Source organism: Pseudophryne corroboree, chromosome 1 (assembly GCF_028390025.1).
Source record: "Pseudophryne corroboree isolate aPseCor3 chromosome 1, aPseCor3.hap2, whole genome shotgun sequence".
Taxonomy (NCBI): Eukaryota; Metazoa; Chordata; class Amphibia; order Anura; family Myobatrachidae; genus Pseudophryne; species Pseudophryne corroboree.
In genome coordinates this window covers 283,016,407-283,033,441 of record NC_086444.1, presented here as the reverse complement: position 1 = coordinate 283,033,441, position 17,035 = coordinate 283,016,407, and the positions used below count along the sequence as shown (strand labels likewise).

The following is a 17,035-nucleotide window of genomic DNA, read 5'->3' as shown; positions in this document are numbered from 1 at the left end:
AGGGCTAGTGGGGTCCTGTCCTCTATCAGAGCATTCCCTGTGTGTGTGCTAGGTGTCGGTACGATTGTGTCGACATGTATGAGGAGGAAAATGATGTGGAAGCAGAGCAATTGCCTGTGTTAGTGATGTCACCCCCTAGGGAGTCGACACCTGACTGGATGGTAGTAATTAAAGAATTACGTGACAATGTCAGCACTTTGCAAAAAACTGTTGACGACATGAGACAGCCGACAAATCAATTAGTGCCTGTTCAGGCGTCTCAGACACCGTCAGGGGCGCTAAAACGCCCGTTACCTCAGATGGTCGACACAGACCCTGACACGGATACTGAATCCAGTGTCGACGGTGACGAGACAAACGTAATGTCCAGTAGGGCCACACGTTACATGATCAGGGCAATGAAGGAGGCATTGAACATTTCTGACACTACAAGTACCACAAAAAAGGGTATTATGTGGGGTGTGAAAAAACTACCAGTAGTTTTTCCTGAGTCAGATGAATTAAATGAGGTGTGTGATAAAGCGTGGGTTTCCCCCGATAAAAAACTCCTGATTTCTAATAAATTATTGGCACTATACCCTTTCCCGCCAGAGGTTAGGGCACGTTGGGAAACACCCCCTAGGGTAGATAAGGCGCTCACACGCTTATCAAAACAAGTGGCGTTACCGTCTCCTGATACGGCTGCTCTCAAGGAACCAGCTGATAGAAGGCTGGAAAATATCTTAAAAGGTATATACACACATACCGGTGTTATACTGCGACCAGCGATCGCCTCAGCCTGGATGTGCAGCGCTGGAGTGGCTTGGTCGGATTCCCTGACTGAAAATATTGATACCCTGGATAGGGACAGTATATTATTAACTATAGAGCATTTAAAGGATGCATTACTATATATGCGAGATGCACAGAGGGATATTTGCACCCTGGCATCTAGAGTAAGTGCGATGTCCATTTCTGCCAGAAGAACGTTATGGACGCGACAGTGGTCAGGTGATGCGGATTCCAAACGGCATATGGAAGTATTGCCGTATAAAGGGGAGGAGTTATTTGGGGTCGGTCTATCGGACCTGGTGGCCACGGCAACGGCTGGAAAATCCACCTTTTTACCCCAGGTCACCTCTCAGCAGAAAAAGACACCGTCTTTTCAAACCCAGTCCTTTCGTCCCTATAAGGGCAAGAGGGAAAAAGGCCGCTCATTCCTGCCCCGGGGCAGAGGAAGGGGAAAAAGACTGCACCATGCAGCCTCTTCCCAAGAGCAGAAGCCCTCCCCCGCTTCTGCCAAGTCCTCAGCATGACGCTGGGGCTCTGCAAGCAGACTCGGGCACGGTGGGGGGCCGTCTCAAGAATTTCAGCGCGCAGTGGGCTCACTCGCAAGTGGACCCCTGGATCCTGCAGGTAGTATCACAGGGGTACAAATTGGAATTCGAGACGTCTCCCCCTCGCCGGTTCCTGAAGTCTGCTCTACCAACGTCTCCCTCCGACAGGGAGGCAGTATTGGAAGCTATTCACAAGCTGTATTCCCAGCAGGTGATAATCAAGGTACCCCTCCTACAACAGGGAAAGGGGTATTATTCCACGCTGTTTGTGGTACCGAAGCCGGACGGCTCGGTGAGACCAATTTTAAATCTAAAATCTTTGAACACTTACATAAAAAGGTTCAAATTCAAGATGGAGTCACTCAGAGCAGTGATAGCGAACCTGGAAGAAGGGGACTATATGGTATCTCTAGACATCAAGGATGCTTATCTCCATGTCCCAATCTACCCTTCTCACCAAGGGTACCTCAGGTTTGTGATACAAAACTGTCATTATCAGTTTCAGACGCTGCCGTTTGGATTGTCCACGGCACCACGGGTCTTTACCAAGGTAATGGCCGAAATTATGATTCTTCTTCGAAGAAAAGGCGTATTAATTATCCCTTACTTGGACGATCTCCTGATAAGGGCAAGGTCCAGGGGACAGTTAGAGGTCGGAGTAGCACTATCTCAGGTAGTGCTACGTCAGCACGGGTGGATTCTAAATATCCCAAAATCACAGCTGATTCCAACAACACGTCTACTGTTCCTAGGGATGACTCTGGACACAGTCCAGAAAAAGGTGTTTCTCCCGGAGGAGAAGGCCAGGGAGTTATCCGAGCTAGTCAGGAACCTCCTAAAACCAGGACAAGTGTCAGTGCATCAGTGCACGAGAGTCCTGGGAAAAATGGTGGCTTCTTACGAAGCGATTCCATTCGGAAGATTCCATGCAAGAACTTTTCAGTGGGATCTGCTGGACAAATGGTCCGGATCGCATCTGCAGATGCATCAGCGGATAACCCTATCTCCAAGGACAAGGGTATCTCTCCTGTGGTGGTTACAGAAGGCTCATCTTCTAGAGGGCCGCAGATTCGGCATTCAGGATTGGATGCTGGTAACCACGGATGCCAGCCTGAGAGGCTGGGGAGCAGTCACACAGGGAAGAAATTTCCAGGGCTTGTGGTCAAGCATGGAAACGTCTCTTCACATAAATATCCTAGAGCTAAGGGCCATTTACAATGCCCTAAGTCAAGCAAGGCCTCTGCTTCAGGGTCAACCGGTATTGATCCAGTCGGACAACATCACGGCTGTCGCCCACGTAAACAGACAGGGCGGCACAAGAAGCAGGAGGGCAATGGCAGAAGCTGCAAGGATTCTCCGCTGGGCGGAAAATCATGTGATAGCACTGTCAGCAGTGTTCATTCCGGGAGTGGACAACTGGGAAGCAGACTTCCTCAGCAGACACGACCTCCACCCGGGGGAGTGGGGACTTCATCCAGAAGTCTTCCAAGTGATTGTAAACCGTTGGGAAAAACCAAAGGTGGACATGATGGCGTCCCGTCTCAACAAGAAACTGGACAGATATTGCGCCAGGTCAAGGGACCCTCAGGCAATAGCGGTGGACGCTCTGGTAACTCCGTGGGTTTTCCAGTCGGTATATGTGTTCCCTCCTCTTCCTCTCATACCAAAAGTACTGAGAATCATAAGAAGGAGAGGAGTAAGAACGATACTCGTGGCTCCGGATTGGCCAAGAAGAACTTGGTACCCGGAGCTGCAAGAGATGCTCACGGAGGACCCGTGGCCTCTACCTCTAAGGAAGGACCTGCTCCAGCAGGGACCTTGTCTGTTCCAAGACTTACCGCGGCTGCGTTTGACGGCATGGCGGTTGAACGCCGGATCCTGAAGGAAAAAGGCATTCCAGATGAAGTCATCCCTACCCTGATCAAGGCCAGGAAGGATGTAACTGCAAAACATTATCATCGCATTTGGCGAAAATATGTTGCGTGGTGTGAGGCCAAGAAGGCCCCTACGGAGGAATTTCAACTGGGTCGTTTCCTACATTTCCTGCAAGCAGGATTGTCTCTGGGCCTAAAATTAGGATCCATTAAGGTTCAAATTTCGGCCCTGTCGATCTTCTTCCAAAAAGAACTGGCTTCAGTGCCTGAAGTTCAGACGTTTGTCAAAGGGGTACTGCATATACAGCCTCCTTTTGTGCCTCCAGTGGCACCTTGGGATCTCAATGTAGTTTTAGGGTTCCTAAAATCACATTGGTTTGAACCACTTGCCACAGTGGATTTGAAATATCTCACATGGAAAGTGGTAATGCTGTTGGCCCTGGCTTCAGCCAGGCGCGTATCAGAATTGGCGGCTTTATCCTATAAAAGCCCTTACCTGATATTTCATTCGGATAGGGCGGAATTGAGGACTCGTCCTCAATTTCTCCCTAAGGTGGTTTCAGCGTTTCACATGAATCAACCTATTGTGGTACCTGTGGCTACTAGGGACTTGGAGGACTCCAAGTTGCTGGACGTAGTCAGGGCCCTGAAAATATATGTTTCCAGGACGGCTGGAGTCAGAAAATCTGACTCGCTGTTTATACTGTATGCACCCAACAAGCTGGGTGCTCCTGCTTCTAAGCAGACGATTGCTCGTTGGATTTGTAGTACAATTCAACTTGCACATTCTGTGGCAGGCCTGCCACAGCCAAAATCTGTTAAAGCCCATTCCACAAGGAAGGTGGGCTCATCTTGGGCGGCTGCCCGAGGGGTCTCGGCTTTACAACTTTGCCGAGCAGCTACTTGGTCAGGGGCAAACACGTTTGCTAAATTCTACAAATTTGATACCCTGGCTGAGGAGGACCTGGAGTTCTCTCATTCGGTGCTGCAGAGTCATCCGCACTCTCCCGCCCGTTTGGGAGCTTTGGTATAATCCCCATGGTCCTTACGGAGTTCCCAGCATCCACTAGGACGTCAGAGAAAATAAGAATTTACTTACCGATAATTCTATTTCTCGTAGTCCGTAGTGGATGCTGGGCGCCCATCCCAAGTGCGGATTGTCTGCAATACTTGTATATAGTTATTGTTACAAACAAATCGGGTTGTTTATTGTTGGAAGCCATCTTTTCAGAGGCTCCTACGGTTATCATACTGTTAACTGGGTTCAGATCACGAGTTGTACGGTGTGATTGGTGTGGCTGGTATGAGTCTTACCCGGGATTCAAGATCCTTCCTTATTATGTACGCTCGTCCGGGCACAGTATCTTAACTGAGGCTTGGAGGAGGGTCATAGGGGGAGGAGCCAGTGCACACCAGCTAGTCTAAAGCTTTTACTTTTTGTGCCCAGTCTCCTGCGGAGCCGCTATTCCCCATGGTCCTTACGGAGTTCCCAGCATCCACTACGGACTACGAGAAATAGAATTATCGGTAAGTAAATTCTTATTTTTTTCATGTTGGTTAATCGTCTATGCTAGGATTAATGGCTATTTCTCTGACGTCCTAGTGGATGCTGGGGACTCCGTAAGGACCATGGGGAATAGCGGCTCCGCAGGAGACTGGGCACAAAAGTAAAGCTTTAGAACTACCTGGTGTGCACTGGCTCCTCCCCCCATGACCCTCCTCCAAGCCTCAGTTAGATTTTTGTGCCCGAACGAGAAGGGTGCACACTAGGTGACTCTCCTGAGCTGCTTAGTGAAAAGTTTAGTTTTAGGTTTTTTATGTTCAGTGAGACCTGCTGGCAACAGGCTCACTGCATTGAGGGACTAAGGGGAGAAGAAGCGAACTCACCTGCGTGCAGAGTGGATTGGGCTTCTTAGGCTACTGGACATTAGCTCCAGAGGGACCGATCACAGGCCCAGCCATGGATAGGTCCCAGAGCCGCGCCGCCGGCCCCCTTACAGAGCCAGAAGACAGAAGAGGTCCGGAAAATCGGCGGCAGAAGACGTCCTGTCTTCAACAAGGTAGCGCACAGCACTGCAGCTGTGCGCCATTGCTTTCAGCACACTTCACACTCCGGTCACTGAGGGTGCAGGGCGCTGGGGGGGGGCGCCCTGAGACGCAATAAAAACACCTTGGATGGCAAAAAATGCATCACATATAGCTCCTGGGCTATATGGATGAATTTAACCCCTGCCAGAATACACAGAAAAACGGGAGATAAGGCCGCCGAGAAGGGGGCGGAGCCTATCTCCTCAGCACACTGGCGCCATTTTCCCTCACAGCTACATTGGAGGGAAGCTCCCTGGCTCTCCCCTGCAGTCACTACACTACAGAAAGGGTTAAAAAAGAGAGGGGGGCACTAATTATGCGCAGTATTAAAAATACAGCAGCTATAAGGGGAAAAACACTTATATAAGGTTATCCCTGTATATATATATATATATAGCGCTCTGGTGTGTGCTGGCAAACTCTCCCTCTGTCTCCCCAAAGGGCTAGTGGGGTCCTGTCCTCTATCAGAGCATTCCCTGTGTGTGTGCTGTGTGTCGGTACATTTGTGTCGACATGTATGAGGAGAAAAATGATGTGGAGACGGAGCAGATTGCCTGTAATAGTGATGTCACCCCCTAGGGGGTCGACACCTGAGTGGATGAACTGTTGGAAAGAATTACGTGACAGTGTCAGCTCTGTATAAAAGACAGTGGTTGACATGAGACAGCCGGCTACTCAGCTAGTGCCTGTCCAGACGTCTCATAGGCCGTCAGGGGCTCTAAAGCGCCCGTTACCTCAGATGGCAGATATAGACGCCGACACGGATACTGACTCCAGTGTCGACGGTGAAGAGACAAATGTGACTTCCAGTAGGGCCACACGTTACATGATTGAGGCAATGAAAAATGTTTTACACATTTCTGATAATACGAGTACCACCAAAAAGGGGTATTATGTTCGGTGAGGAAAAACTACCTGTAGTTTTCCTGAATCTGAGAAATTAAATGAGGTGTGTGATGATGCGTGGGTTTCCCCCGATAACAACTGATAATTTCTAAAATGTTATTGGCATTATATCCTTTCCCGCCAGAGGTTAGGGTGCGTTGGGAAACACCCCCTAGGGTGGATAAAGCGCTCACACGCTTGTAAGAACAAGGGCTCTACCCTCTCCTGAGATGGCCGCCCTTAAGGATCCTGCTGATAGAAAGCAGGAGGGTATCCTAAAATGTATTTACACACATACTGGTGTTATACTGCGACCAGCAATCGCCTCAGCCTGGATGTGCAGTGCTGGGTTGGCGTGGTCGGATTCCCTGACTGAAAATATTGATACCCTAGATAGGGACAGTATATTATTGCCTATAGAGCATTTAAAAGATGCATTTCTTTATATGCGTGATGCACAGCGGAATATTTGCCGACTGGCATCAAGTCTAAGTGCGTTGTCCATTTCTGCCAGTAGAGGGTTATGGACACGACAGTGGTCAGGTGATGCGGATTCCAAACGGCATTTGGAAGTATTGCCTTATTAAGGGGAGGAGTTATTTGGGGTCGGTCTTTCAGACCTGGTGGCCACGGCAACAGCTGGGAAATCCACGTTTGTACCCCAGGTCGCCTCTCAACATAAAAGACGCCATATTATCAGGCGCAGTCTTTTCGTGGGCAAGCGGGCAAAAGGTTCCTCATTTCTGCCCCGTGACAGAGGGAGAGGAAAAAGGCTGCAGAAATCAGCCAGTTCCCAGGAACAGAAGCCCTCTCCCGCCTCTGCCAAGCCCTCAGTATGACGCTGGGGCTTTACAAGCAGAATCAGGCACGGTGGGGGCCCGTCTCAATGAATTTCAGCGCGCAGTGGGCTCACTCGCAAGTAGACCCCTGGATCCTTCAGGTGATATCTCAGGGGTACAAATTGGAATTCGAGACGTCTCCCCCTCGCCGTTTCCTAAAGTCGGCTTTACCGATGTCTCCTTCTGACAGGGAGGCAGTTTTGGAAGCCATTCACAAGCTGTATTCCCAGCAGGTGATAATCAAGGTACCCCTCCTGCAACAGGGAACGGGGTATTATTCCACACTGTTGTGGTACCGAAGCCGGACGGCTCGGTGAGACCGATTCTAAATCTAAAATCTTGAACACTTACATACGGAGGTTCAAATTCAAGATTGAGTCACTCAGAGCAGTGATTGCGAACCTGGAAGAAGAGGACTACATGATGTCTCGGGACATCAAGGATGCTTACCTTCATGTCCCAATTTACCCTTCTCACCAAGGGTACCTCAGGTTTATGGTACAGAACTGTCACTATCAGTTTCAGACGCTGCCGTATGGATGGTCCACGGCACCCCGGGTCTTTACCAAGGTAATGGCCGAAATGATGATACTCCTTCGAAGGAAGGGAATTTTAGTTATCCCTTACTTGGACGATTCCCTGATAAGGGTAAGATCCAGGGAACAGTTGGAGGTCGGTGTAGCACTATCTCAGGTAGTGTTGTGGCAGCACGATTGGATTCTCAATATTCCAAAATCGCAGCTGATTCCGGTGACTCGTCGTCTGTTCCTAGGGATGATCCTGGACACAGTCCAGAAAAAGGTGTTTCTCCCGGAGGAGAAAGTCAGGGAGTTATCCGAGCTAGTCGGGAACCTCCTATAACCGAGCCAAGTCTCAGTACATCAATGAAAGGGTTCTGGGAAAAATGGTGGCTTCCTACGAAGCAATCCCATTTGGCAGATTCCACGCAAGAACTTTCCAGTGGGACCTGCTGGACAAATGGTCCGGGTCGCATCTTCAGATGCATCAGCGGATAACCCTGTCACCAAGCACAAGGGTGTCTCTCCTGTGGTGGTTGCAGAGTGCTCATCTTCTAGAGGGTCGCAGATTCGACATTCAGGACTGGGTCCTGGTGACCACGGATGCCAGCCTGCGAGGCTGGGGAGCAGTCACACAGGGAAGGAATTTCCAGAGCTTATGGTCAAGCCTGGAGACATCACTTCACATAAATATCCTGAAGCTAAGGGCCATTTACAATGCTCTAAGCTCAGCAAGACCTCTGCTTCAAGGTCACCCGGAGTTGATCCATTCGGACAACATCACGGCAGTCACCCACGTAAACAGACAGGGTGACACAAGAAGCAGGAGGGCAATGGCAGAAGCTGCAAGGATTCTTCGCTGGGCGGAAAATCATGTGATAGCACTGTCAGCAAGTGGGGACTTCACCCAGAAGTCTTCCACATGTTTATAAAACTCGACAAGTATTGCGCCGGGTCAAGGGACCCTCCGGCAATAGCTGTAGACGCTCTGGTAACACAGTGGGTGTACCAGTCAGTGTATGTGTTCCCTCCTCTGCCTCTCATACCCAAGGTACTGAGAATTATAAGATGGAGAGGAGTAAGCACTATATTCGGGCTCCGGATTGGCCAAGAAGGACTTGGTAACCGGAACTTCAAGAGATGCTCACGGAGGATCCGGGGCCTCTACCTCTAAGAAGGGACCTGCTCCAGCAAGGACCCTGTCTGTTCCAAGACTTACCGCGACTGCGTTTGACGGCATGGCGGTTGAACGCCGGATCCTGAAGGAGAAAGGCATTCCGGATGAAGTCATTCCTATCCTGATCAAAGCCAGGAAAGATATAACCGCAAAACATTATCACCGCATTTGGCGAAAATATGTTGCGTGGTGCGAGGCCAGTAAGGCCCCGACGGAGCAATTTTCAACTAGGTCGATTCCTACATTTCCTGCAAACAGGAGTGTCTATGGGCCTGAAATGGGGGTCCATTAAGGTTCAAATTTCGGCCCTGTCAATTTTCTTCCAAAAAGAACTAGCTTCAGTCCCTGAAGTTCAGACGTTTGTGAAAGGGGTACTGTATATACAGCCTCCTTTTGTGCCTCCAGTGGCACCTTGGGATCTAAATGTAGTTTTTGGGTTCCAAAAGTCACATTGGTTTGAACCACTTAAGTATGTGGAGTTAAAATATCTCACATGGAAAGTGGTCATGCTGTTGGCCCTGGCCTGGGCCAGGTGCGTGTCAGAATTGGCGGCTTTATCCTGTAAAAGCCCTCATCTGATTTTTCATTCGGACAGGGCGGAATTGAGGACTTGTCCTCAGTTTCTCCCTAAGGTGGTTTTCAGCGTTTCACCTGAATCAACCTATTGTGGTGCCTGCGGCTACTAGGGACTTGGAGGACTCCAAGTTGCTAGACGTGGTCAGGGCCCTGGAAATATAGGTTTCCAGGACGGCTGGAGTCCGAAAATCTGACTCGTTGTTTATTCTGTATGCACCCAACGAGCTGGGTGCTCCTGCTTCTAAGCAGACTATTGCTCGTTGGATTTGTAGTACAATTCAGCTTGCACATTCTGTGGCAGGCCTGCCACAGACAAAATCTGTAAAAGCCCATTCCACAAGGAAGGTGGGCTCATCTTGGGCGGCTGCCCGAGGGGTCTCCGCCTTACAACTTTGCCGAGCAGTTACTTGGTCAGGAGCAAATACGTTTGTAAAATTCTACAAATTTGATACCCTGGCTGAGGAGGACCTGGAGTTCTCTCATTTGGTGCTGCAGAGTCATCCGCACTCTCCCGCCCGTTTGGGAGCTTTGGTATAATCCCCATGGTCCTTACGGAGTCCCCAGCATCCACTAGGACGTCAGAGAAAATAAGAATTTACTTACCGATAATTCTATTTCTCGTAGTCCGTAGTGGATGCTGGGCGCCCATCCCAAGTGCGGATTGTCTGCAATACTGGTACATAGTTATTGTTACCAAAAAAATCGGGTTATTGCTGTAGTGAGCCATCTTTTCTAGAGGCTCCTCTGTTATCATGCTGTTAACTGGGTTTAGAGTTATATGTTATATGGTGTGATTGGTGTGGCTGGTATGAGTCTTACCCGGGATTCAAAATCCTTCCTTATTGTGTACGCTCGTCCGGGCACAGTATCCTAACTGAGGCTTGGAGGAGGGTCATGGGGGGAGGAGCCAGTGCACACCAGGTAGTTCTAAAGCTTTACTTTTGTGCCCAGTCTCCTGCGGAGCCGCTATTCCCCGTGGTCCTTACGGAGTCCCCAGCATCCACTACGGACTACGAGAAATAGAATTATCGGTAAGTAAATTCTTATTTTAATTGGTTAGTTAAATGTTTAAATGGTCAGAAAGTATACTACTACCAATAATGAGGGATTTGGTCTGTTATTACATTGTGTGCAGCTAGATTGACCAATAAATCAGATTTTTATTCTTTTGCTTGGCAAGTACGGTCAGCCAGTGATTGCATTCTACATGTCTTCGGTCATTTTCCAATGGCATTGCTTGGCCACTGTTATTAATTTACAAGCAATCACTACACATACCACCTCCAGTCAGCAGTACACTTCACCTACTCTTCTCCCTTCTGTCTAGCAGATTGTACTTTCTCCTTAAAACTACCTCAATTGGCATATCGCACATAAAGGTGGAGGATTAGGGGCCATATTTGCTTACCGCACAAGCTGAACTCTGTACTCATGGGTTTTGACCGTCCTTGTTCCCAGCAGTCAGACATTTGCTCTTCCCCTCTGTCGTGTATATATAACCAGCTGACTGCTCACTCCCTCTCCTTCCCTGCTAAATTCCAGTCACCATCTGTGGCACTAAGCAGTCCACCACTATTTTTGTACTGGCACAGCATTATCCAATTGTGCCCTTTCTTCTAGCTGTTTCCTGCTCTTAACCATTCGTCCATCAGAAACTGCCCATCAGTATCACATCTAGAGGTATGGGCACACTGGGCAAAGTGAAGTACAGGTTGAGTATCCCATATCCAAATATTCCGAAATACGGAATATTCCGAAATACGGACTTTTTTGAGTGAGTGTGAGATAGTGAAACCTTTGTTTTCTGATGGCTCAATGTACAAAAACTTTGTTTAATACACAGTTATTAAAAATATTGTATTGACCTTCAGACTGTGTGTATAAGGTATATATGAAACATAAATGCATTCTGTGCTTAGGCTTTGCTCCCATCGCCATGATATCTCATTATGGTAAGCAATTATTCCAAAATACGGAAAAATCCGATATCCAAAATACTTCTGGTCCCAAGCATTTTGGATAAGGGATACTCAACCTGTACTAACTAAAACTGCTACTGTTTTGTAGTGTCATGACATTGGGGGTACTGCACACTTGGGCCATAATATCATGGATGTTTACTGACCGGAGCCCAAAAGCTCTGAGCAATAGTAGAGTCTTCCCCAATGTTAGGCAGCCACAGTCATACAAAGGTTTAAAATTTGTGTGTTACTGAGCCAGGCTGTGCCCCTGGCAAATCGATAGTTATGGCACTGCTTCCCATGTCAGTCCAACATTTTCACTGTCTGTTTCACGCTGAAAACAGTTTAAATGTGAAAATCTATAGGTGTAGTAAAGTCATGTTTTAATGCACCTGCTATTATCTGCCCCTAAGAATTGTTAAGTAGCTTTTGACCACACCTACCTGGATGGTGTTAATACACTGTATTTCTAAATGTATCTGTTTGAATATGATGGTTTATGGGTTTGTGGTTTAGGGATCGAATCAATTGGCCGCACTAATTACCGCAACCCTTAGGTAACTTGGCTAGATAAACAAATATAAAAGTATTTGCACAAACCTAGTATAAATGCACTCCAGTCTAGTGTTGGCAAGTTTTGTTAAAGAATAGATAAGTTACGTTAGTGGCTGATGTCATTCCATCCAACTTTTTGTCACCCGCATAATGTCTTAAGATAAGGTTATTAATAGTTCAATACAAAGAATATGATAAAACCCAAACTTTAGCTAAAATCATTTTGAATTTGGACGTACTGTTTACTTTGTTTTTAGAGTACTGAATACATTTTTATTTCTTTTTTGTCTTTCTAACAGTTAAAATCTCCTAAAAGACCTGGTAAGTTGCATCTCTGAATTCCAACTTTCTCCAACCCTAACAATACTAGTTATTTTAAATCCTGGTGCTGTTACCAATGGAAAATGAAGCGATCTCTCTGCATAATTACATTGGCTTGTGGGAATCGCCTACATTATCGGTGTAATGTGGCTGATTTCCACATTTTCTCCCAGTTTTAAAAGCATTTCTATTTCTCTAACGTCCTAGTGGATGCTGGGACTCCGTCAGGACCATGGGGAATAGCGGGCTCCGCAGGAGACAGGGCACATCTAAAAAAGCTTTTAGGTCACATGGTGCGTACTGGCTCCTCCCCCCATGACCCTCCTCCAAGCCTCAGTTAGGTTTTTGTGCCCGTCCGAGAGGGTGCAATCTAGGTGGCTCTCCTAAAGAGCTGTTTAGAAAAGTTTTTTTTTAGGTTTCAATCTCAGTGATTCCTACTGGCAACAGGATCACTGCATCGAGGGACTTAGGGGAGAGATTTCCAACTCACCTGCGTGCAGGATGGATTGGAGTCTTAGGCTACTGGACACTTAGCTCCAGAGGGAGTCGGAACACAGGTCAGCCTGGGGTTCGTCCCGGAGCCGCGCCGCCGATCCCCCTTACAGACGCTGAAGAGACGGCAGAACGGAGGTCCGGAAAGCAGGCGGCAGAAGACTCCTCAGTCTTCTTGAAGGTAGCGCACAGCACGGCAGCTGTGCGCCATTGTTGTCACACGGCTCACTGACTCAGTCACGGAGGGTGCAGGGCGCTGCTGGGGGCGCCCTGGGCAGCAATATAATTACCTTTAGTGGCAAAATAAATACATCACATATAGCCATTAAGGCTATATGTATGTATTTTAACCCAGGCCAGTTTCTTAAAAACCGGGGAAAAGCCCGCCGAAAAAGGGGCGGGGCTTATTCTCCTCAGCACTCAGCGCCATTTTCCTGCTCAGCTCCGCTGGTGAGGAAGGCTCCCAGGTCTCTCCCCTGCACTGCACTACAGAAACAGGGTAACAAAGAGAAGGGGGGCATAAATTGGCGATATTTATATATTAAGAGCGCATATATAGTAAACAACACCTTCTAGGGTTGTTTATATACATTTATAGCGCTTTTGGTGTGTGCTGGCAAACTCTCCCTCTGTCTCCCCAAAGGGCTAGGGGGTCCTGTCTTCGATTAGAGCATTCCCTGTGTGGCTGCTGTGTGTCGGTACGTGTGTGTCGACATGTATGAGGACGATGTTGGTGTGGAGGCAGAGCAATTGCCGATGATGGTAATGTCACCCCCTAGGGAGTCGACACCGGAATGGATGGCTTTAGTCATGGAATTACGTGATAATGTCAGCACATTACAAAAGTCAGTTGACGAAATAAGACGCCCGGCAAACCAGTTAGTACCGGTTCAGGCGTCTCAGACACCGTCAGGGGCTGTAAAACGTCCTTTACCTCAGTCAGTCGACACGGGTACCGACACAGATGAATCTAGTGTCGACGGTGAAGAAACAAACGTATTTTCCAATAGGGCCACACGTTATATGATCACGGCAATGAAGGAGGCTTTGCAGATCTCTGATACTGCTGGTACCTCAAAAAGGGGTATTATGTGGGGGGTGAAAAAACTACCTGTATTTTTTCCAGAATCAGAGGAATTGAATGACGTGTGTGATGAAGCGTGGGTTAACCCCGATAGAAAACTGCTAATTTCCAAGAAGTTATTGGCATTATACCCTTTCCCACCAGAGGTTAGGGCGCGCTGGGAAACACCCCCTAGGGTGGATAAGGCGCTCACACGTTTATCAAAGCAAGTGGCGTTGCCGTCTCCTGATACGGCCGCCCTCAAGGATCCAGCAGATAGGAGGCTGGAAACTACACTGAAGAGTATATACACACATACTGGTGTTATACTGCGACCGGCAATAGCCTCAGCCTGGATGTGCAGTGCTGGGGTAGTGTGGTTGGATTCTCTGACTGAAAATATTGATACCCTGGATAGGGACAGTATTTTATTGACTCTAGAGCAATTAAAGGATGCTTTCCTTTATATGCGAGATGCTCAGAGGGATGTTTGTACTCTAGCATCAAGAGTAAGCGCGATGTCCATATCTGCCAGAAGAAGTTTATGGACGCGACAGTGGTCAGGTGATGCGGATTCCAAGAGGCATATGGAAGTATTGCCATATAAAGGAGAGGAATTGTTTGGGGTCGGTCTTTCGGACCTGGTGGCCACGGCAACTGCCGGCAAATCCACTTTTTTACCTCAGACCCCCTCCCAACAGAAAAAGACATCGTCTTTTCAGCCGCAGTCCTTTCGCTCCTATAAAAAGCGACCAAAAGGACAGTCTTATCTGCCGCGAGGCAGAGGAAAGGGTAAGAAAGGGCAGCAAGCAGCCCCTGCCCAGGAACAGAAGCCCGCCCCGGCTTCTACAAAGCCATCAGCATGACGCTGGGGCTTTACAAGCGGACTCAGGAAAGGTGGGGGGTCGACTCAAGATTTTCAGCAATCAATGGGTTCACTCACAAGTGGACCCGTGGGTCCTGCAGATAGTATCTCAGGGTTACATGCTGGAGTTCGAAAGGTCTCCCCCTCGCCGGTTCCTAAAGTCTGCTTTACCAACGTCTCCCTCAGAAAGGACGTCGGTTTTGGAAGCCATTCACAAGCTGTATTCTCAGCAGGTGATAGTCAAGGTACCCCTCCTACAACAGGGAAAGGGGTATTATTCCACACTATTTGTGGTACCGAAACCGGACGGTTCGGTAAGGCCTATTCTAAATCTGAAATCCTTGAACCTGTACATAAAGAAATTCAAGTTCAAGATGGAGTCACTCAGAGCAGTGATAGCGAATCTGGAAGAAGGAGACTTCATGGTGTCCTTGGACATAAAAGATGCTTATCTACATGTCCCGATTTACCCCTCACACCAAGGGTATCTCAGGTTCGTGATACAAGACTGTCATTATCAGTTTCAAACGCTGCCGTTTGGGTTGTCCACGGCCCCTCGGGTCTTTACCAAGGTAATGACCAAAATGATGGTTCTTCTACGAAGAAAAGGCGTATTAATTATCCCTTACTTGGACGATCCCCTGATAAGGGCAAAGTCCAGAGAACAGCTGGAAGTCGGTGTAGCGCTAACACAAGTAGTGCTTCAGCAACACGGGTGGATTCTAAATCTTCCAAAATCTCAATTGACCCCGACAACACATCTGCTGTTCCTGGGCATGATTCTGGACACGGTTCAGAAAAAGGTATTTCTCCCGGAAGAGAAAGCAAGGGAGTTATCCGAACTTGTCAAGAACCTCCTAAAACCAGGAACTGTGTCAGTACATCAATGCACAAGAGTCCTGGGAAAGATGGTGTCTTCGTACGAAGCGATTCCATTCGGCAGATTCCATGCACGAACATTTCAGTGGGATCTGCTGGACAAATGGTCCGGATCGCATCTGCACATGCATCAGCGGATAACACTGTCACCGAGAACAAGGTTGTCTCTCCTGTGGTGGTTGCAGACTGCCCATCTGTTAGTGGGCCGCAGATTCGGCATACAGGACTGGGTCCTGGTGACTACGGATGCCAGCCTACGAGGTTGGGGAGCAGTCACAAAGGGAAGAAACTTCCAGGGCGTGTGGTCAAACCTGGAGACGTCTCTTCACATAAATATACTGGAGCTAAGAGCGATCTACAATGCTCTAAGCCTGGCAAAATCGCTGCTTCAGGGTCAGCCGGTGTTGATCCAGTCCGACAACATCACCGCAGTCGCCCACGTAAACCGACAAGGCGGCACGAGAAGCAGGAGTGCAATGGCAGAAGCTGCAAGGATTCTGCGCTGGGCGGAGAATCAGGTCGTAGCACTGTCAGCAGTGTTCATCCCGGGAGTGGACAACTGGGAAGCAGATTTCCTCAGCAGACACGACCTTCACCCGGGAGAGTGGGGACTTCATCCAGAAGTTTTCCACATGATTGTGAACCGTTGGGAAAAACCAAAGGTGGACATGATGGCGTCTCGCCTCAACAAAAAATTGGACAGGTATTGCGCCAGGTCAAGAGACCCTCAGGCAATAGCTGTGGACGCTCTGGTAACACCGTGGGTGTACCAGTCAGTGTATGTGTTCCCTCCTCTGCCTCTCATACCAAAGGTACTGAGAATTATACGGAAAAGAGGAGTAAGAACAATACTGGTCGCTCCGGACTGGCCAAGAAGAACTTGGTATCCGGAACTTCAAGAGATGCTCACGGAGGATCCGTGGCCTCTACCTCTAAGAAGGGATCTGCTTCAGCAGGGACCTTGTATGTTCCAAGACTTACCGCGGCTGCGTTTGACGGCATGGCGGTTGAACGCCGGATTCTAAAAGAGAAGGGCATTCCTGAGGAAGTTATTCCTACTTTAATTAAAGCCAGGAAAGAAGTGACCGCACAACATTATCACCGCATTTGGAGAAAATATGTTGCGTGGTGTGAGGCCAAGAAGGCTCCAACGGAAGAATTTCAATTGGGTCGATTCTTACATTTCCTGCAAGCAGGATTGTCTATGGGCCTCAAATTGGGGTCCATTAAAGTTCAAATTTCGGCCTTATCAATTTTCTTCCAGAAGGAATTGCCGTCAGTGCCTGAAGTACAAACTTTTGTCAAAGGTGTACTACATATACAACCCCCAATAGTGCCTCCAGTGGCACCGTGGGATTTGAACGTGGTTCTAAATTTTCTCAAATCTCATTGGTTTGAGCCTTTAAAATCGGTAGATTTAAAATACCTTACATGGAAGGTAACCATGCTGTTGGCCCTGGCTTCAGCCAGGAGAGTTTCGGAATTGGCAGCTTTGTCATACAAAAGCCCATATCTGATATTCCATTCGGACAGGGCAGAATTGAGGACACGTCCTCAATTTCTCCCTAAGGTGGTTTCGGCATTTCACTTGAACCAGCCTATTGTGGTGCCTGCGGCTACTAGCGA

General features: G+C 48.3%; 1 protein-coding gene across 4 annotated transcripts in view; it reads left to right on the top strand.

Annotated features, from left to right (window-relative positions):
• Positions 1-17,035, top strand: part of SUDS3 (SDS3 homolog, SIN3A corepressor complex component) — a 201,229-nt gene that overhangs the window by 123,608 nt on the left and 60,586 nt on the right. For 2 of the 4 annotated variants that reach the window (XM_063964312.1, XM_063964313.1), the window contains 2 exons: positions 10,894-10,953; positions 12,089-12,110. In XM_063964312.1, the coding sequence (XP_063820382.1) occupies positions 10,894-10,953; positions 12,089-12,110 (82 nt within the window). The remainder of the gene's footprint in view (positions 1-10,893; positions 10,954-12,088; positions 12,111-17,035) is intronic. The other 2 variants (XM_063964315.1, XM_063964316.1) reach the window with 1 other exon arrangement.